At 38.3% G+C, this 20,969-nt stretch overlaps 1 protein-coding gene across 2 annotated transcripts in view; it reads left to right on the top strand.

Moving 5' to 3' along the window:
- Window positions 1-20,654, top strand: part of CACUL1 (CDK2 associated cullin domain 1) — a 41,284-nt gene extending 20,630 nt beyond the window's left edge. For both annotated transcript variants that reach the window (XM_085582906.1, XM_021529262.3), the window contains 5 exons: window positions 2,992-3,094; window positions 11,974-12,063; window positions 14,491-14,629; window positions 16,711-16,754; window positions 17,209-20,654. In XM_085582906.1, coding sequence (XP_085439032.1) covers window positions 2,992-3,094; window positions 11,974-12,063; window positions 14,491-14,629; window positions 16,711-16,754; window positions 17,209-17,249 — 417 coding nt within the window. In that variant the 3' untranslated portion in view covers window positions 17,250-20,654. The remainder of the gene's footprint in view (window positions 1-2,991; window positions 3,095-11,973; window positions 12,064-14,490; window positions 14,630-16,710; window positions 16,755-17,208) is intronic.
- The last annotated feature ends 315 nt before the right edge of the window (window positions 20,655-20,969 follow it).

Below are 20,969 nucleotides of genomic sequence, written 5' to 3'. Positions count from 1 at the left end.
GGTGTCTTCTAATGTGCCCTTTTATCTGGTTCTGTTACCTTTTAGTTTCTCTTGCTGCCAAAAGCAATGCTGACTTGGCTCACTGTACAGCTGCTTTACAGGGCTAATGGCAGATTAGCTGTCATACTTTATCACTGAAATAATTTCAGTGTTGTGCATGATGTGGGAAGTATGTCTAGAGAAGTCGGGGTGACAAATGTGTTTCTTAGTTTTTTTCTGTGTGCATTTGGAAGTACTTTTATGTACAGGTGCTCTTAAAATTGTAGTGTCTAACCAGGTTTTCTCATACAGCAACAACAGTTTCCTCTCTTTGGTCCAAAAGTACAATTGAAAAGCAACTGCAAGAGGTGAAAGCCTAATTAAAGTTTAAATTACAGCTTTGCAGTTACTTTAATAGGTACTTTTCAAAGCATTTTGAAGTGGACCAAGTTGTTAAACTCTGCCTTTATGTTAGAGGTGAGGAGAGACTTTCTCTTTCTGTGATTGCTTTAATCAGGGGTTTCTAAGGCTGTTGAGTTGCTCTTGAGGACTTTGTTCTGAAATGATAATTATATTGCTGCTTAGGAAAACTTCAAATATGCATTTAAATGTTTTTAAAATCTATGAAGCTGAGGAAAAACTAAAGCTTTTATATAGAATTGAAATATGGCATATTACTTTGTCTTAGTCCTGTGTGTCTTAAAAGCAGCAGCAGCCCTTTTCTTTCCTGGTGTGTACCAAAGCAGGAAAGGTGATTTCTTTCTTGTGTGTGTATGGTGACCAAGGGGTGTTTCCAAGTTTATCAGGAGGGCATTTTGTGTGTGTCTGTAAACTCAAATATATGTGAGTATGATGTGACAAGCACACCTATATACTGTGTTTTCTTCTTTCAAGTACTTATTGATCTCCTCTTAATATTTACTGAGTTTTATCTTGTAAGGTTTGCCAGATTGCTTTATCATAAATGTTTTGTAGAATTAATGTTTGTATCATACCTGACTTTCTCAATTACTCACATCTGCTTACCTTTTATGTGTCAGTTAGACCTTTATGTGATTTGAGACATTTTTCAAGAAATACTGGCACTGGTAGTGACAAGTTATACAGAAAATCTTCCTGATTTACCCCTAACAAGAGCAGGGGAGGTGACAGCTCTTCTGCTCTCTCCTTTCTGCACTGAGGATTGGAAATTGAGTACTTCAGTTAGATGCTTTTTCACTGTCTATTTAAGCTCACACAAGTGGAACGTTTTTTTTTGGAAAAATGTTTCCAAGTAAGCAAATGTGAAGAGTATTTTGCTTTTCTAGTAATGAAATTATTAGAATTAAAAGTTCAAGCTTTCCAGCCCCTGAGTAAAGCAAAGCATCATAATTTGCACATCTTGTGCAAACTGGTTTGGAAAATGCTCTGGTAAAAGGCTGTAGTGTGGTGTGTAGCTTAACATTTCCTTGAAGTGTATCTTTAGTTGCTGTGGGTTTCTTTTGCAATGGCAATTCACCATTGACCAAAACCATTACCAAGAAGTGAGTCTGTTTCTAATTAGAAACAGAATAATTAGGATATTCTGTCTGCAGTGACTTTCCCTCAATCCCTGTTCACAGACCCAGGTGAGGGGAAGCAGCTGAGTCCTAGTCCTTGATAAAACCTCTACTGGCAGGATAAATTCAGGGTATTAGAGGGAACCACCAGCAGCAAGTATTGTAAATTTAAAAAAATATCTTTTTAAGGCTGTTGTCCATCACTGCAACAAACTTAAAATACAATAGGAGCATGTATTCAGCTCTCAGATTTTTGTTCTACCAGGCAATCTTTGTTAAAGGTAAATAACTGCTGGTGAATGTTCTCTCAAAAGTTTTAAGGGATTTCTGTGTGGACAAATTGTTACAGTGTGTAGTTTTGGTAGTGCCAAGAGAATGGGTTTCACACAAAAACATGAAGATTGTTCTGTGTTCTGAAAGTTTGTTCTTGTTTCGTTAAATGCTTTAGTGAATAGGAGAAAAACATAATTTAAAAGTGTGGAAAAAACCTTTCTCCCTTAAGTTATCACTTCTTCTAGTAAATCTCTCAGATGAGTGTTCTTGTGGATAATTTTTGAGTTGATTTTCTGTTAGATTATCTGTTTCACTATTTTACACCATTTGTCCAAATCAGTTAATTCAGCTGTTCAACTTCCAAGTTAACTTTTTTAATGGTAGGAGATTAATATTGAAGCAATTTTTCCCTCTGAGCTTTTAAAACACCTCTATGAATAAGTCACACACAAGAAAGCTTGCTATTAATTGCAGGAAACGGAGCATTGATACCAAATAGTACATTAGGTATTGGGGCTCTTGAGGAACTCATGAATAGAATTATCTTAGAATTTCCCTCAAAGTGATGAATTCTTTAATGCTGAATTGGTCAAAGTAATGGAATCGTAAAGATTTTAATGTAGTTCACTTTTGTGTAGATTTGTCTGTATCACTTATTTCCACAAGTGATTAATTCTGAGTAGCTATCCTCTGAGATTGTCAATGAATCCAGAAGTGGATAGTTATGCTGATGTTTTATTATCGTAACCCATCTATTTTAATGGTTTGATCGCTTTTAGTCATTGGAAGAAATATTTTCTTTAATTGCAAGCATGATGCCCAGCTGCATTTTGGTATTAAGAGAATTTACCACATTTCTTAAAGTTCTAAAATGAAGTGTTTTGTATACATGCTCTCCAATCTGGATATATCTGTATAGGCATATATATCTGTATATTCTGTATCTACAGCTATACAGGTATAGCTGTAAATACAGAAAACAAAGTAAATATGTATGGTTGCATGTAAGTAGGTTTGTCACCCATGCTTTTTTGTTGTACAGGAATGTTCTATTCAGCTTGAATGCAGTCACCAACATTTTATATGTGAAATATTCTACAGCTTTAATATTCTGAACTGTTTTTATTCAGGCAGAAAAAATAAGTTTACTTTAGTTGCTATTAGGAGAAACAAACTTGAAAACTTCTGTCTTATTTTCCAGAATAAATTTTACATAGAAACCAAGCTAAACAGAGACTTAAAAGATGACCTTATAAAGCTGTTTACGGAACATGTTGCAGAAAAGCACATTTACAACCTAATGCGTAAGTAAAGCTGTTGAATTTTTCTTATAATGGGAGCCTGGAGAGCCACAGTGCTTTCAGATACTGTGGAGATCCACAGCAAATAGGGATAAAATGACAAATATTAGTGAACTTGAATACAAATTCCTTTGAGGCATGAGGAAATGTGACAACTCTGCAGCTTATTTTTTTCAGAAATTTGACTTAGAATCAAGTAATGTTTTGCTTGAGATCTGGGAGAACCAATATTTATTTTCCCTTGTGACTTGTGATTATAGCAGAATGAATGTTTTATTGTTGTGTTGTTTATGCTGCTACTTCTCAGCTTTGTTATCAAAATACTGACAGGTGTCATTAAGAAGGTGGTGTGGTCAAAGAGCTGTGCTGCCTCTGGGGTTATTGTCATGAGTTCTTCTGTGGGTTGTGAACTGCAGAATGCTGCCAGCAGTTTCTTAGGTTAATGGGTAATATAATAAAATGTGCTGCAAGTGACAGCCACAGGAGGACTGAATGGGAAGTGTGACTCCTGTGGTGAGCCACAGTGTTTGTGTGGAGCTGCCACCCCTGGGAGGCTTTGTGCGAGCACAGGGACCTGCTGTCCTGGCTGCTTGGCCCCCCAGCAGGGCACCTAGCAAAGCATGGGAGCAGTAGGAGTGGAGTTTACTGCTCCTTTTGTCCTTGCTTGGGTAGCAATGCCCTGCTCTTCCCAGGCAAGGGCTGGGGGAAAGGAGCTTTGCTGCTGTTTCACTGAGAGGTGACTTCTGGGTGAGGGGTGGGTGAACAGGGTGGCTACAAGGTCAGGGAGCCTGGCACCCTACAGGGATGGGGGATTACCAGCTCTGATGAAGTCTTGTTCTTGCCATCTGGAAAAGTGTCACTAGGAGCAGATCACATCACCTTAAAAATAGCAGAACGATGAGAAATGCTCAGCCATGGGCCTGATGTTTTATTTTGTGCTAAAGAGAATTACTGGTATGAAACCTGGTAAGATGATTGCTGCAACAAGATTATGGAAAATTTGGCTGATAATTGCCTTAAAATGTTTGCATTTTTCAAGCAAAGAATTTTTTTCTGGTGGCAAAGCAAAGGTATAAACCTCTGACAAAGGTGATGTCAGATGTGTTGTTGCTAAGTAATTAACTTTCTGTAGCGATAACAGCAGAATCAAATAGAAATTGCAGATGAACTGTTGGAAGGAAAAGACCCGTGGTGTTGTGTGTGTGTGTAATCAGAAATACTTTTCCCCAGCTCTGTTAATTGCAGTAGTAAAATGAAAAAATATAAAAGAAAAATAAATGTAAGCTGTCTGTCTTGCTGTATATGAAATTTTTTTTTTTTAATGAGCAAGAGGTTAATTTCTTTGGGTTCATTTCAGTCTGACCACCAGTTTATTAAAGCTAAGTTATTTGGGTTTTATCTCCTTAGTAAGATGATCAATACTGACAGGCATGAACACTTAGTTGTGATCTGATTTAATTAAATCTTGGATAAGAGGATCTATAAATTGAATTAAAGTATGCCTAAATAAAATTTTAAATTTGCTAACAGGTTCTTGGGAGATAATTGAAGATACATAGCACATGATGTAGTACTGCAGATGTGCTAAAAAACTTCTAGTATTGTATTTTTTTCTGCCTTTCTCAGCTGTTTTTTCTAGCTTCCTGAAATTCAAACCAAAATAGATGGGTAGTACCCTCCTTTTTGGAAAGGGCTCTGTGAAAATAGAATGCAACTCAGTGTTTGTTACTTTGCTTTCCAATGTCAGTGTGTGGTGCACTTTGCTGATATTTGATACAGATTTGGTTCAGCAAAAAAATGTTTCTCTGTTGGGAGGGGAAAAAAGTACAGATATGAATGGGGATACTTTGGAAATTTAAGTAAAGGAAGTTGTGATTGGTATGGAGAAATGGAATCCTGAGGTTGCTTTTGAAAGAAATGCTGCAACTGCCACTTCAGTGAGAGGAAGCGTGCCTTCCCTCTATTTGAAAATAAAATCAAATTACAAAATTGGTTTAATCCATTTGTGATCTAGACTTAGAGGGTCAGAGTAACATCTGCTCTCTCTCCTGAAATTTGTTGCTATGTTTGTACAAAGTGGGTTTTGTTTAAATACCTTGTCATTCTCTCAGAGCCTGGAAGCTGGCATTTCTATTTGAAGCTGTGTTCAGGAAGGACTGTAAGTACATTTCAGGTTCATTTAATTCGTGAAAAAATTCCTGCTCCACTTCAGAAAGAGAGGGGGAGAAGCCAGAAGAGCAGTAAGAGAGGGGGAGAAGCCAGAAGAGCAGAAAGAGAGGGGGAGAAGCCAGAAGAGCAGTGCAGCCCTGATCTCGTCCTTGGTGTTTGACCTGGCTCAGGCTCCCCCGGGCTGAGTCCCCTCGTTCCTGTTCTGGCTGCTGGGAGGCAGGAAGGTGCAATATCCATGCCTGTCTCTGTGCTGGGAGCACTTCTCTCAGCACTTGGTTGCAAAAATTTCATTGATCAAGGTGTCAATTCATTATTACAGTGGACATACTGCCTAAGTGAACATTACTTTGGCAAATTTTTCCTGTACCAATTTGGTTCCATTTGGGGTTTGATAAATTATTATTTTTTTTGAAAGCACTTGACTATCTGGAGCACTTCTCATTAGTTAAAGTAAATACATAATAAAAACCCACAATACACAGATCCATGAACACAGCTGTTTGTGAAACACTTTTACACTCACACATTTATCAAGTCATTGCTCTTCAAATTAAAGTGGTTGCATTTAAACTAAGTGAATATAACCTGATTATTTTCTTTACAAAGCCAAAGCTGGCTCTTGCTGATAAGACTGCTGCATTCAATAGCTTGGGAGAAGTTGCTGTGTGCAGAACTGCTCAACTGAATGTAACAAGAAAAGATACAGCATCTTATTTACAGGCAGCTTCAGAAATGAGTGTGGGAGGGGGAGAAGGTGCAGATAATATCCCCATGTCACTAGGGAAAGGGGTGGTGAAGAATGTAATTTTTGTTCCTGCTACAGTCCTGCATGAGGTGACTTGTAAGCAGGAAAACTCAGAAATAGGTTTATTTTCTCCTCATGCAGTCATTGTATCTTCTGATAGTCCTGCAGTGTAATGTCCATGCCCTAGACCATGCCTTGTCTAGAAAAGTGGCAATTACTGTGTGAAAGTGAATAGCAGCTCCTGAAACTCTCTACTTCCAGTACTTGCAGTAGGTAAAATTCAATGGCAGAGTATTTGCAAGTAACTGCCACTTTTCTCCTTTTGGATATTGGCAACTTAGTGCCCAAACCAAGCTTGCTTTTGAATCTAACAAAAGAGGAAACACCATTAAGAGTATAGTGTTGTGTCTCCTTGGTGGAGAGATCACTTAGATTTAAATTACAGGAGTTTGCAAGTATTCCTATTCTCTACCTGGAAATTGAAGGAAGGAAGGTGAATGCTAGACTGTAATCCTGCTCTGGGAAGTCGATGATGTTCCCATAGTAAAGAAAAGGCAAGAAACTTAAGCTGGTCGTAGAGGTAAAAGCTGTTTTAGAGGACAGTCTTCCTCTCCTTCCTTCTCCTAATTCTCTGCTCTGGTACTTCAGCCATTTATATCTCTGTGTGTAGGGCTGTTTCTTGCCTTACATGTTCCTGTTTTGAGTTCAAGAAGTGTTTTTTACTCTTTAAAGATCAATGTGCTGGTACAGATCATTCAGTACAAGTTGGTTCCTCTCAAAAATCCATCTGCCTACACTTTTGTATGGTAGTTATTCAGCTGGGGAGTCAGGTGAACTTTATCAGAAGGAAAATAGCTTTGTGCAACACTTCTGATTTTGTTCTTGTTGGCTGGGTTAATTACAGAATTAGCCACTGGAGCCTGAGCACACAGAGTGGTTACTGTGTTTGGATTCTCAAGGCATATGGGCAGTTGCAGAATATAAGTCTTTATGTCAATGCCTGTGTGAATTCAGAGCTAAAAGCCAGTGTAAAATGCATCACGTATGTTTGCCAAATAGAAGTTTTTCTCATGGTCTCCAAGAAAAAGTTCTTTGAAAAAAGTCAGGAGGAGGGATACCACTCACAGCCTACTTCATTATGTTTTCAGTTTCTTATTAGTTACAGAGGAAGTCTTTTCTCTGAAGATTTTTACATGTAACAGCTTTTTTCTTTCTAGTTAGGTCACTTGGATTCAGATGAGGGGAAGAGATCTTGTTGTTCCATTTTCTTTAGTTTTTTGTTGGAGGTGTATTAAAGTTCAGTAGAAGGGTTGTTTATGTTGAAAAAGGTTTTTCCTTTATAAAAACATGAAAGAGCTTGCCAATGCATTGCTGCTTTCTTAAAAGTATCAGAAAAGTTAACTCAAACGTTATCAGGTCTTCAACAATGAAATTGTCCAGCTTTTTGATAGAGCGGGTAGAAATGCAATGCAAAATTCTAGAGAATGAATCTATTTGTACCTGTTAGAGGCTGGGGAATGTAGCAGGGAAGATGTTGCCTGTGCAGGGATTCTCCTGCTGCCCTGCAGTGCCTCAGTGGGGGTGTTTGTTGCTCTGCAGGCACCCAGCCCTACATATTTAGCAGCTGTGTTTTGCTGTGCTGACCTCCCAAAGCCTGCTGATGTCAGTGAAGCAAGGGATCCTCCTCATCTCTTCAGCTTTGTGCTGCTTTGACAGAATGCCTTTCATTAGTAAGTGCCATATCCAGCTTTTGTTTGTGAATACAGAACTCTGTTTGAGAGGAGCAGTGCAAAAGGCTGAGAGAAGGACTGTGAGTGATGCCAGGTTCTACAGCTACCACAGAGACCACAGGGTTTGTTTTGATGTGTGCTGTGTTTTTTATTCACTCCCCTTGCCTCACCCTTTGGCACAGATAGACAAGAAAAAGATGGATTGAATTGACATTCACCCTGTTTGCGGTGGCATTTCTTCCCTCCCCCTCAATTTTGACACCTGTCTCAAACAATCTGCACATGAGAAAAACAACCTGTTATTGCCTTGATGCACAAACTGCAGAGAAAACACCTGACAAGGAGAGAAAACACACTCAAGGTGTCTCAGCTTCTTGAAGAGAGCCTTGCCCCCAGCCTTTCTGTATGCTGCTGACATTGAAGAAGTTCTTTGTGCTTCACATTTAATGACTGTTCCATAAGGAAAATGATCTTATTCTTGTATGACTGTCCTAAGTTGGTTTTGACAGCAGTGCCTGGAGCATCATAATAGGTTTGGTGCAGCAGAACCACAGGCTTTTATCTAAAAGGTTTGGGCCCTGTAGGAAGAGCTGAGAGTTTCATTGCATGGATTAGGCTCTGTCTGCATCAATAAGCAAGGTGGTGTAAAGGGAGTAGAATATGAAACTCCTCCCTATTGGTGTTGAGGACACAATGCTGACCTTTCCCTGCTTTTGGAGAGTTTTATTTCCTCCTTGTTCGTGTCTGCTCCTTTGGACAGAGTGCCAGGGAGTAGCAGTTTGAGCACATCTGGTTTAATCTTGCCCAAAAGGAATTTAAGTAATATGCTCCAAGACAGCTCAGTCATACCAGCCAAGGAGCAGCAGTGTGGGGATGATCAGTGAATTTCAAAATCACATTTCTAATCTGAACTAAAGCTTTAATATAGCAACTGCCCTCAGGAGTTCAAAATCATTATTCTTTTTGGTTTGGGATTCTGTGATGGCAGAAGTGATGTGTTTTAAAAATGTCTTTTTTGATTACTGAGACCCTTCTGCAATATATTGGATGTTACTCAGCCTCTAGACACTGCTTTCCTTTGTCCTAAAACTCTGAAAAGTTAGATTGAGAAAAAAATCTGCACAACTCTCTCTACTCTGCCATGTTCATAAACTGTATTTCTTGGTTTTAAGTTTGAGACAGAGAAAAGGGAGTTTTCTTTAAAAAATAAATAATAAAAAAGGCAGAATTACTGGCCTGTGAAGTGGCTCTGTCCTTAGAATTAGCATATGTGTCAGATTAGGTAAAATGAAATGAGGTTTCTTCCTCAGGACCTTAAAAATGAATAAAGGTAATGGAAGACTAGGAGAAAGTGCCAATTAATACCTGTGGGTTTGTGCCAGACTAAACCAGGGTGATTTCTGTTAGAATTCCTCTGAAACTAAAAGTTAATTTACTCTTTTCCCCAGCTATAAAATTGTTGAGGTCCCATCTTCTGGCAGTAATTGATTTGGGGGCAAGAGGGTTTTGTAGCATAAAAAGTCCTCTTTTTGAGATGTAGAGAAGGGATTCAATTATTCTAAAATTCTTCATTAAAAATAATTTTAGAAGAATTTTATGCACCTACAGGACTGTGAATTTCAGTATTTAATTTTTAACTTACTTTATGTTGGCAAATAGTTTAATCACTTCAAGTTTCCAATTCTAACCAGATTCTAAACAATGTTTTCCTTCCTCTCCTTCCTTCTTTACTTCCAAATATTGATAGACACAGCTAACTGATAGTGAAAACCAACTGCAGTATTGTTCCACTTCTTTTCCAGCCTATGGGGAGTGTGCTGGGATGCTGCTATTGCAGGAAAGTCGAACATTCCTTCAAAACTCTTGTCACATTAATGTCACCCTTTTCTTAGACCTCAGCAAACACCTTTACACTCTGCAGGACTAACTAAGAGCTGTTGTAGCAGTTAATGTTTCATACCCTCTTGTGTTCAAGAATATTTCAAAGCATTTTGTATCTTTCTGCATTTAATACTTTTCATCATGGGAACCCACACTTTTCTTCTTTGATTCTGCCAGGAGTTGTTTTCCAGACTCTTTCCAGGTTAATTAACTGGTTTACATGTTAGTTGCTTAGTCTGTAGAATGTGGTATTAATTTGTGAGCACTGTGGAGGTGGTCAGATGGTATCATGGTGCCATTACCACACTCATTCAGCTGAGGTTCAGTTTTATTTTGCCTTTCCTTCCTCTATCTTTGTAAATGCTGCAGGTGCCATTCTGGGAACGGGTAGAAGGAGTCTGTGCAACTTCTGTGTTGTGGACTCTGACTAATTATTCTAATAAAACAAGAGTCAAAGCCTTGGTATTTGTTAGTCTTTTGTAAGATTGTAAAATAACAACAACAACGTCTAGCAGAGCCAGAAATGCACAAATTTCTTAAGTGAGCCTCTCGAGAAGTAATACAGGGTTGAATTAATGTCTCAGTTTGTTTCATTGCAAACTGAAGATGAATTCATGTGCAAAGAAGTTCTGTATCTTAGTTTACAACTTTGTCTTTAAATTTACATTGAGATCTTTTGGTTCTATCGATGAGGAGTCTTGTTTGTTCTTATGGAAATCATTCTGAAAACACAAGTCCTACAGCAGTGCTATTCATTTTTCGAGGCTTGAGGTCCAGCTTTTGGCCAAGCTGAGTTAGTTCATACTGTATGGCTTATTGAACAGGATATTCTTTAATTTTCTCTATTGAGAATCAGGAAATACATGCCATTACTTTGTTATCTTGTTGAACATAATACTGTCATACTTGTATTTATTGACTGTAAATCAGGAGTGAGTGATTTAAATCTGCATTTTAGCAGGTGATGTGTGCATTTGCAGAAAGCAGGATAAGAAATGTTAATTTCTGAAGCTGCAATCAAGTAATAAATATTTTTTGTTTTAAATAATTTGTTTTGCATAATTTAATATCTACATGTGAAGAACAAATTCACAGTTCTTTGGATACTTTGCAAATCTATTGGTGATGCTTAGGCTGAAGTGGCTGCCGTCTAATTAAAGATATAAATATTTATATGTGCACGCACATTGTTTAGATTCTGCATTACTGTCACATTATAAAGCACTATGCCCATTTTAATTCTATCATTTCCAACTCTCTTGGCTGCCAAGAGGCTCTTTGACAAACCTTTAGGAAAGGGGCTGTAAATATGTCATTACAGAACAAATCACAGGCTCTTCTACCCTCAAGGCTTCTGCTGAAATGAGCAAGCACTTCTAACATGGCTCTTTGTAAAACAAATTCATTTATAACACTTAAATATAACAACTTTGATTACTTGAAGGTTAAAAAAATTACTTTGTTTTCATTTCCCTATGACATGAGCCACTTAAAAAAAATTTGCCACTGAAGATTTTTCTTTCTATTTAAGTGTTCTAGTGGCAGATGCTGAAGCCAGAACTGGAGATGCTCTGAAGATTAAAAAGCAGAGCTTCTCCAATGTAAGCCCTAGAGACTTGTCCCTTGGGTAGAATTGTAGGAGTCATTTCTCCTCCTGTGGTGGGCACAGAAAGGTGCTCAACTGCTTGGCAGAGAAATAAAAATCAAGATGTAGACATTGGTTTACACTTTCTTAATTTCCTTCTTTTGTGTGTGTGTGTTTTTGTAATTCAGATGTATGTACAAAGCTCATATAAATATGAATAAGGATAAAAACCTGTACATCACAACATAAACAGTAAATGTGCTATTGGCAGGTTTTCCCTCAAGAGGAAGGTGCAATTATTAACTTGTGTTTAAAAGAACAACTTTCCTTCTTGGATGGTTACAATTTTTGCACTACAAGTGCATAGACTTTGAATCCATCTTAGTTTTGTGTGCCAGATTCTAAATGCTGTAAAGTGAGGATCTGTGCATCTTCAAGTGTTTGACACACTTGGTATGAATTTGCTTCAGTTCTGGTCTGAATAAAGTCATCTCCTGCTTGGTTTTGCTGAATCTCTGCTACCTCCAATGAATGAAAAAGAAATTATTGCACATTTTCACTATACATAATTGGAGCAGAATATTTCTATCTAAAGGTGGTGTTTTATTACTCTTGAGAATAAGATGAGATCAGATATGTGGCTGTTTTCATTGTGAGGACATCAGGTGCCGAAAAAAGCACAATTACTGTATTTTTTTAATTAAAAAAAATATGTGTAAGAGCCTGTATTTCTTGGTTGGAAAAGTTGCTGATTGTGTTAATTTTGTTTCAGCTTTACTTTTGGAAGCTCAGTCAACGCCGTTTCAAATAACTCCTTCAACCATGGCAAATATTGTGAAAGGCCTGTATACACTACGACCAGGTAAAAAGGAAAAATGTTTGTACTGATCTCATCCTGTGATTGTCATTTCTTTGCCAAAATCTCTCTGCTCTCTAACTAATGCACAGTTAACAGTCAGAATTTGTTGTGTTTGTGCATCATAATGCTCAGTTCCACCCTGTTTCTTGTTGCCTATCTGTCACCTGGGCAAAGTACCATGTGAATATCAAATACTTTAAAAAAAAAAAGCAACCCAGCCCTCTGTTTTGGAGACAAAGGGAAGATCCATTCCATCTCTGTGGAAATAAGGAGAGAAGGATGTTAATGGGTCAGTCAAGGTGGAAATTTAGAAGTATTGAAATGATGAAAATTGTATTGAGAGTCACTCTTCAAACAATCAGATGTTTGGCAGGAGGTGAATGATTGACTGTTTCTTTTATGAAGCCATTTCTTTGTCAGTATTATTTCATGGAAGAGCTTAATTTGACTTGTGAATACATTGTGATATTTTATGCTACAACAATTATATTGAAAGGAAAATGGTATTGCAGATTTTAATCAATTTTGTATAAGAATCTTCCAAGTTTTGGAGAACTGAGGAGGGCCTTACTCTGTATTTGAGAAGTTATTAGAAACAGGAAGTGTTCACAATATCCATAAATAAATGGTACCTGTTTCCCTTCTTTTTACAGTACTGACAGTTTCTTACTGTGCGTGCCTGAGAGAATTGTTCCTCAGTTTCAGTCTGTTTTTGCAGTCCCCATTTATGGAAATAGAAATGAGAATGGGAATCCTCTACAAAAAGCTTTAGTGCAATATTTAGCATGTGTACAAACCAGGAATATAGTGGACTCTGCATGTACAAAATGCACTTTCTGTAAGCAAAGTTTAGTTTTACATCAGCAAAATGAACATTCTTCCATCAGTTTTAAGGCAAAGCTAATTTCAAATTTAAAGTTTTAAAAAGTGTTCAGGACCAAAGATAGGAGGGGTGTATACGTAAATATAAAAGTATTACTCTTTAGAAAACAATTCAGCGTGGTTGTTCTTTGACCACATTTATATTGTAGGTGATGGACTTGTGATTTCACAGTTTTCCATTTCAGATGGTCCCTGTCTTGCTGTCCACAGCACAGCAGGCACTGCTTTGGGTTGGTACCATGGGACTAACCAGATTTTGAGTAGTTGAAGAACCCAGGGTAGACCTCTTGGTGTAAAAGGCTGTTCTTTGGTGATCCTAGTTGTTGGGGATGAATTCTGAATGAGTCAGAGCAAGGGTTGCTCTGAGACAGTGCTGCTCACTTTCCCTGATGGATTGCTCCACTGGATGTATGGTGGGAGTGGGGAGGGGGAGCAGAAAGTGGGGCCAGGGGAAGACCTGTGGGATTAGAGCAGCCTGTGGGTGTCTGCAGTGCCATGGCTGGCAGCCAGGGGCTTCCCCTTATCCTCTTCCTTTGTTTCCTCTTCAGGCTGGAAGTTCCCAACAGCTGTGGTACTTCCAAATGTTGCCAGAGAAAATTCTCTTTTAATGCTAGCTCAGTACTGGGGCCAGTCCTTTTTAAAGCCTGTATCAGTGCTCTGGGTGAGGGCGTTGAGTGCTCCCTCAGTTGGTTTGCAGGACTATAGGAATTCCATAAAAACTTGTGATGTTCCTCAGCAAATTTAAAAACGTCCCTTTTTTCTAAGTAAAGATCAAATTTCAGGAAACTCCTACAGCCTGTGGAAAGTCTGGCTGCAGAAATAGTTGAAGGCTATTTATTTTTCTCAGAACTTCCTATACAGTTGCTGTAAACCCAATTTTCATTCCTTTCTTAGTCTTAAAGCAGCTTCAAGGTCAATTGTCTTGCTCCTGTAAAAGAGTGTTCAGTATAGTGAAATTAAATCACATTTCTGTCCTGAAGCTGGACTAGTACAGCTTAGACTTACATTATGAACATTAAAATAGTGTTTGTCTAAGCTTTGGAAGATCAGTGAGAGAAATGCATTAATTCCTTTGAAATGAGGATGGAGGAGTAGGGTTGTATGATAATACTATTGTGCTTTTTAGAAGAAAGGCCCAGGGCAGAGAAGGGTACATTTTGGGGATAGATTTCCTGGAGTACAGTGTTACAATCATTATCTAATTATCCAAGTGACTTTGCTGATCTTCAGTTGCCTGTCCTTAAGAATGGCCAGGGACTCAGCAGGTCCTGTGAGATGCAGCAAGTACTGAATTTCAATTTGATGATGAGTTTGAGAAAAATAGTAATTCTTCTATCTACATGTAAACATCTGACTTCAACAGCATCATTGTTTGTTCTGCTTTAAGGCATGGTTTCTGTGGATTTTGGGGTTTTTCTTTTTCCTTTTTTTTTTTTTTAATTCAAGATCCTAATATGTATTCAAAATAAAGTTACATTTGTCAAACAGTAAAAGTGTCACAAAATACCTGGTCCATGTATTTTGTTATTGCTTTCTCTCTTATTACAGAATGGGTACAGATGGCACCAGCTTTATTTTCTAAATTCATCCCAAATATTCTACCCCCTGCTGTGGAATCTGAGCTTCAGGAATATGCTGCTCAAGACCAGAAACTTCAAAGAGAGCTTATTCAGAATGGATTTACTAGGTAAGAATTATTAATCTTTAATAGTGATTGTGCAAGACAGTGATGAAATGATAAAAATGGATGCACCTAAAAATACTGAAGAAATAATTTAAGAGATAGTGCAGAACCTTCACAATTCAGTAGCTGAAATATAGCCTTATTTTCAATGTTTTTTGAGCACTAACAGCCCTGCAGATGGTACCTGAAAAGCAGATGATTGTAAGGCTTAACATTTTTTGATCAGGTTGCTTGCAGTTCATGCATCTCTTGGTTTTGATTGTGCTTCTACTGCATGATCATGCTTTTGTTTTAGTTCAACCTTTACCTTGGCTGTTTATTTTCTATAAGCGCTCTTTTAGTTGTGGTGCTTCTGAAAATGTCAGTTTTCTCTTCACTCCACTTTCACAGTTATTTATACAGGCAAAGTGTTTATTTTAAATAGACATTTCCTATCTGAGTATTGAATTGGGGAGGGGAAAAAGGGAGAGGAGCAAACAGTAAAAGACACAGCAGAAAATGTTCATACTGTAAATTGTTCCCTCTGGGCAGTGCCTTTTGCACTATGCTGTTCTATTTTTCTGCCCAGACAAAGGCCACCACTTTTCACCATTTCTGCAGTACTCTCAAAATACAAGATCAGGCTGGGGAAGCCTCGTGCTCTACTCCCAAGAGGTTCATTTCTTCATAAGGAGAAAACATCTTCATTTTTCCTGTTACCTGTGCAATGCTGAGAATCTGGCTTTCTAGTTTGAGCACCCACTAGATGTGGGTATGTTTAGTGTTAGGTGTATTTCTGGATTTCATACCTCATGGTTTTCCTCAAAGGACATCTCTCTCTTCAGAGCTTGGTAAATTATTGAGCTGCAGAGCTGTACCATTGACCCAAATGCAAATGATGTGGTGCAAACCTTGTAAAGGCTGTTGAGGAAAAGAATTTTTTGAGAGATAAGCATAAAAATAAAACCATAAGACCTTGGGCTGAGAAAAGCAGTGCATTTGGCCCAAGAAATACAAGCGTGAGACTTTGTAACTGAGTAGGCATATAATGCTGACAAAAGAATGTAATGTACAGAACAAAACAGAAAAGGGAACAATTTGTTATTGTCAAACTTTCAATCTTACGAATTCTGTAGGTGGCTGATAATAGTTCTGCTTATAAGTGCATTTCACCAGTTTCACACTGCTTAGAGAACTAAACATGATATTTCAACTACTAACAGTCTATATCCACAAAACTGACTGGTTTGAAAAATGTTTTTCTTTAGTTACCTGAAAATGAGGGACTTGGCTGTGAAGTTCTTTGGCTGGTTCTGTAAGGATGAGAGACTGTATGAAAAGCTTGAAGGGTAGTCAGGGGCACTGACCCACTGCAAGGCAAAATGCATTTCAGAAAACAGGTGGTTTTGTGGGTATAGACTGTTAGTACTTGAAATGTCACGTTTAGTTCTCTATGTGGAGTGAAATGCACTCGTAAGCACAACTATTATCATCCACCTCCAGAATTAGTAAGATTGAAAGCAATAACCATGAGGAACACAGCACAGTGAGGTGTGTTCAGCAGCAGTAATTGCACATCAGCTTCTAGTTAAAGAACAACAGCTTATCAACACCATTAAGTGCTAAAGTCTTCCACTTAAAGAGCAAGTGTTGTCAGCTCAGACTTGATTAGAGTCTGTAAGATTCAGAAGCATCTTTTCAGACTGACAGATACAGAGTTTTTTCAAATAGTTCTATAAAGTTTGGTTGAGGAGTTCAAACTGAGGAAAATAATTTTATGCATGTTTTAAGCTCCAGCTTTTTCCTCATCTTCATTTTATAAAAAATTATCCTGTGAGATCAAGCCTACTGTCTGTAGCAAAAGGATGAGCTAATTAAATCTTACACTTTCAGTAAATTCAGATTCCTGCAGTAGTCAGTAGTAGTATTGTTGCTAGGTTTGCTTTTTTTCTTTCCCTAAATCTCTAGAAGCTACTGATTGTGCTAAGGTTGTTTTGAAGCTCACAGGATGGTTGGGTTGGTAGGGACCTTTGAGGGTCGAGAGGAGCAGGGACATCTTTAATTGAGGTTATCCCAAAAACACCTTTCTTTGCCTTCTCCTGCAGAGGTGACCAGTCACGCAAGAGAGCTGGAGAAGAGTTAACTTACAGTAAGTACAGATCCAGCCCTGCCCTCCCAGCTTGGGCAGACAGGTCCTGGTGGAATTTGGATTCTCAGGGTGTGGAGGTGTCAGAGGCTGTATCTCCCCATGGAACAGCTGTCTGCAATGTCACCTTTGCCATGCCAAGAAATGATACAAACTGCTTGGACATGGAGCCGTTGGGGAGTGGTATCTGTTCTGGTACTGTTGTTAACTTCTGCTCATTTTATGGCCCTCTTGCCATCAATTGTCCTCATGTGCTTTCAGCTGAGTATGTTCACTTTATTCCCTACCATAAAATGTCAGTTTTATGATGAACTCTTATTGTAGGCTGAAGTGACTGAATGGACATTTATGTGTGAATGTGTTGCAGACACTGCTGTGTTTTGGGGGAAGGGTGGCAAGGGGGCGTGATGTAAAGGTTTAACGTGAGAGAATTTCTCAACTTTTTCTTTAATTTCAGATGGCTCATCAGCTTGTGCAAGCTCCAGGGGATACAGATAGTGAATCTACTGGATCAGCTTCTATTCCTAGCCAGAACAGACACTGGAAGAGCACAGGTGATATCTGGAGCCTCCTTTGGCAACTGCTGATACTCAAGCTCTGACACAAACTATGCTTCAAAGAAGAGTTTTGGACTTTCTTCTTTATATATTAAAATGTCAGTTGCTGCTACAGTTGGAATGACTTTGAAAGACAAATTCCTTGGTCTGGTCTATCAACAAGCTTTTCTTCTGTGACCTTTGTGAGGAATGCACCTTGAAAAACAATTCTTTCAAAGTGGGAATGGGTAGCCAAAATCAGCAGCTTCCAAAAGCATTAGAATGGAAGAATCCTTTTTGCACTCTTTTCTTAATATTAAGGACATTCTTAAAGCTAGTTAACATGTCAGTGTATTAGATTTTAAACTTCAAGTTATTTTCTGGAGCTTCTACTTAATAAGAATAAAATTTCATTATTTTGCAGTATTTGTTTGTTAGTTTAAAACCTGTCACCTTTCAAGAGTTGGTCCCATATAAATGTATCTTCTGTCAGGGAGTTTTGAATTCTGGATTTTTCTTTAATCTCTTTTTTTGTTACTTGGTATTTTGAAATCTCTTTTCCTATGTGTTTGTACTCTGTGCCTTCAGCTTGTGCACTTTGCGACTTTATAGACCATATTTTGTTACTGCAAAATGTGTTCTTGAGGAAAAACTTGATGTGAACAAACATGCTGCAAAGTTGCACTTTTCTCTTGCATTAAAAGGAAGTGAAAATAAGGAGGAAGAAAAGTTGAACCTCTCACCATCACTAATAGTGACTTGGAAGATTGTCCCCAGTTATTTTTCACGTATATTAGTGTTTAATGGAGGGACCAACTCTTGTAAAATCCCCCTCACTGATATTTCATTGGCCTCAGGAGTTGGACTGAATAACCCTTGTTCCTTCCAGCTCAGACTGTTCTGTGATACCATAATTGCAGTAGATGAAGATGAGAATTCCAGACTGAACAGAATATCAGGATGTGGTTTATGTTGTGCTCTGTAAGAACATTGTGGACAAAAGTCTCCAGTCTGGTAGCTCTGCAAAGTGCATCTCCATCAGCACAAGATTTGCACTGGGCTGAGCAACGGTACCTATCCAACACCACTCTGTGGCTCCTGTGCCATTTCTCCTGCTGGGGGGATGTGCTGGAGCTGTGACAGTGGATGTAGTCAGAATCAGGGATTTCAGGAGTGGTATCAAGTGTGCATGTACCCATCAGCCTCCTGCCTCCAGTTTTGTGTCCTGGAGATCCAGCTGAGCCCATCTCCAGGGGATCTGGGCTAGAGGCTAAGTCTGCTTATTGTGATGTGTGTTTTAATCAGCACTATGGCTAATGCAGCTCTTTCATGAGGGGAGAAACATACTTGAAAAAGCAGTTTGATTACAGGGTTTGGGTTTTTTTTTTTTTCATTGCTATGGATTTTTTTTTTATCACTTTTAGTTATGAAGAGAAATAGGTTGGTAATATAAAAAAAAATCTTTCTGAAGCAAAATAAAAGTTTGTTCAGTTTTGTCTGGCACACCTCTTATGCCTGCTTTAAAGAACAAGACAAAATACTGACACAACTCTTTTCATGCTTGTATGGATTCATTACAAAATGCAAGAAAAAAAAGAAAAAAATAGATGCGGCAGGGACAAAGTTTGTTTTGTATCCAGGCTTTATGTCAGAGGATTTAATCAGTGTCTCACAAGCCACTTTGGCAATGTTTGGTTGGAGGGTGGGGGGGAAAAATGAGTTTGACACTGCTGGGATTGACAGAATCAAATATGATTTTCCTGTGTCTTTCTTTGCACATTTGCAAAGCCTGTTTAATTTTGAGGAAGTGTTCCTTTTCCAAGTCCTAATGCTTCAGTGTTTTGTGTTCAGTGTAGAGCAATGCCAGCAATCTGAATTCATCCCCAGTAGTGTAAACCAAGCCTCTCTGAAAGGGATTTTCAGGTGCTGGTAGTGTCTGCTGCAACTTTGCTACCAGCTACTTAAGTTGGAGCAGAATTAGATAAAATCAGGGGGTTTGAAAATTTTGTTGAAGTGTGCTGTGGATAATGAAGGCTAATAAGGAACAAAAATAATTTGCCACCTTCCTGGCTTTTAAAGTTTTGGCTTTAAACAAAAATAAAACCTCTGATAATGTCCTTAGCTTTAAAAATCACTGTCTGCTGAAATGGCAATATTCTTGAGTTAAGAATAGATGCATTAACCTAATTTGGTTAAATTTGTTTACAACTTCATTACCATCCTGGTTCACACAGTACAGTAACCAAGCTCTGCCATCTCTGTCAAGTGATCACAGTTCTTCTCTGGTCTTAATGTGGTTTTACTGGTTCATGTTTGTAAATAACATGTGCTTTTGCCTCATGTCTCAGGCAAGGGTTTAACATTTCTTTTCCACTGCATCATGTTTGGGACACAAACTCCTAGAGTGACAATTCCATCAAAAGGTAAAGCATTCCTGTCAGTGTGGTCCACTGTGTATGCACTGAGTGGGGCTTGGATGCTTCTAGTCCTGTTTAGCATTGTCACCACTGCCCCCATACCTGAGGAATCTGTTTGTTAAGCATTGTATTATGTTGTAAATTTGGCATTACAATTCCTGTATGTTTTGGCATTATTTACATAATGCTGAAATGTTGTTTATCTGTTGAAGACATTATCATTGTGACTTAGCATGGAACAGAATACAGGATACTATACTAAATTATTTTGTTTCTCTGTAAACTTGCATTTTACTTACAGTCAAACTAACTCAGCCAACTTGAGCATTGGTACTGTAAAACCAGAATTACCAACAGCATGATCCTAACTGCAGTATTTAATTTAACCAAATAACTTGTGGTGAATCTGTTGCATCTGTAGCTTACTGTGTTAAGCAGTAAAGTTGGTATACAATGGGTGTCCTTTTTATGTTGCACTGGTTCTATAGCCAAGCTTGCTACATTAAAATATTTTTAGATTAATTTCATTTCTTTATTTGAGGAGTTGAAATATTTAAATTCAGCATGCTGACTAATGGTTGGCAGTTGTTGATACGTGCTTAAGATGATCTTTGGTACAAATGGTGGGGTTGGGGGTCTAACCAAGTAAGTACCCAACTCTTCTTCAGCTGCATCTCCTTCCTGCAGTTGTTGGGGAAATGTTTACATATTAGTGCATTGAAGTTTTTGACTCCTGTCATTTGATAGAAATGTGATCAGCCAAACTCATCCCTTTTTATTTGTCCCTGACATGATTATTTACTTTCTAAAAATTATGAAAACCAAACAAAACCCCCAAGAACTACAAAGGGCATGTTTGAGTGACTGAAAAATGTTTCTCATGTACACTGTGACAAGCCTAGTGAGAGGAGCATTTTGTAGAACTATGGAATAAAAAACAACCACTTGAATTTGACTCCTGTCATCAACCCAGCTCCAGCAGAGAGATAACAAAGAATTTTGTTTTGTTTATTTTTGTGTGTTGCCTTGACAAGCACAAGGTATCCAGAGGGCACGTAGTTGAGCTCACAGGACCTTTAGGGTCAGTCGACTGCAACCATCCTGGATTTAATCTGGGATAAACAAGGATCTTTTTGGTAGCTTGCAAACTTCAGGCATGGGTAATCAAGGCAGGTGCCATTCCACTAGTTACAAGCCATGGGAATTTACTTTGTAAATTTAGCAAAGTCAGTGTGATACTGGCCCAACAAGATACTTAACAGGCC

The sequence above is a fragment of the Lonchura striata genome, chromosome 6 (genome assembly GCF_050655825.1).
Source record: "Lonchura striata isolate lonStrDom1 chromosome 6, ASM5065582v1, whole genome shotgun sequence".
Lineage (NCBI taxonomy): Eukaryota > Metazoa > Chordata > Aves > Passeriformes > Estrildidae > Lonchura > Lonchura striata.
This window is presented reverse-complemented; position numbering and strand designations above follow the sequence as displayed.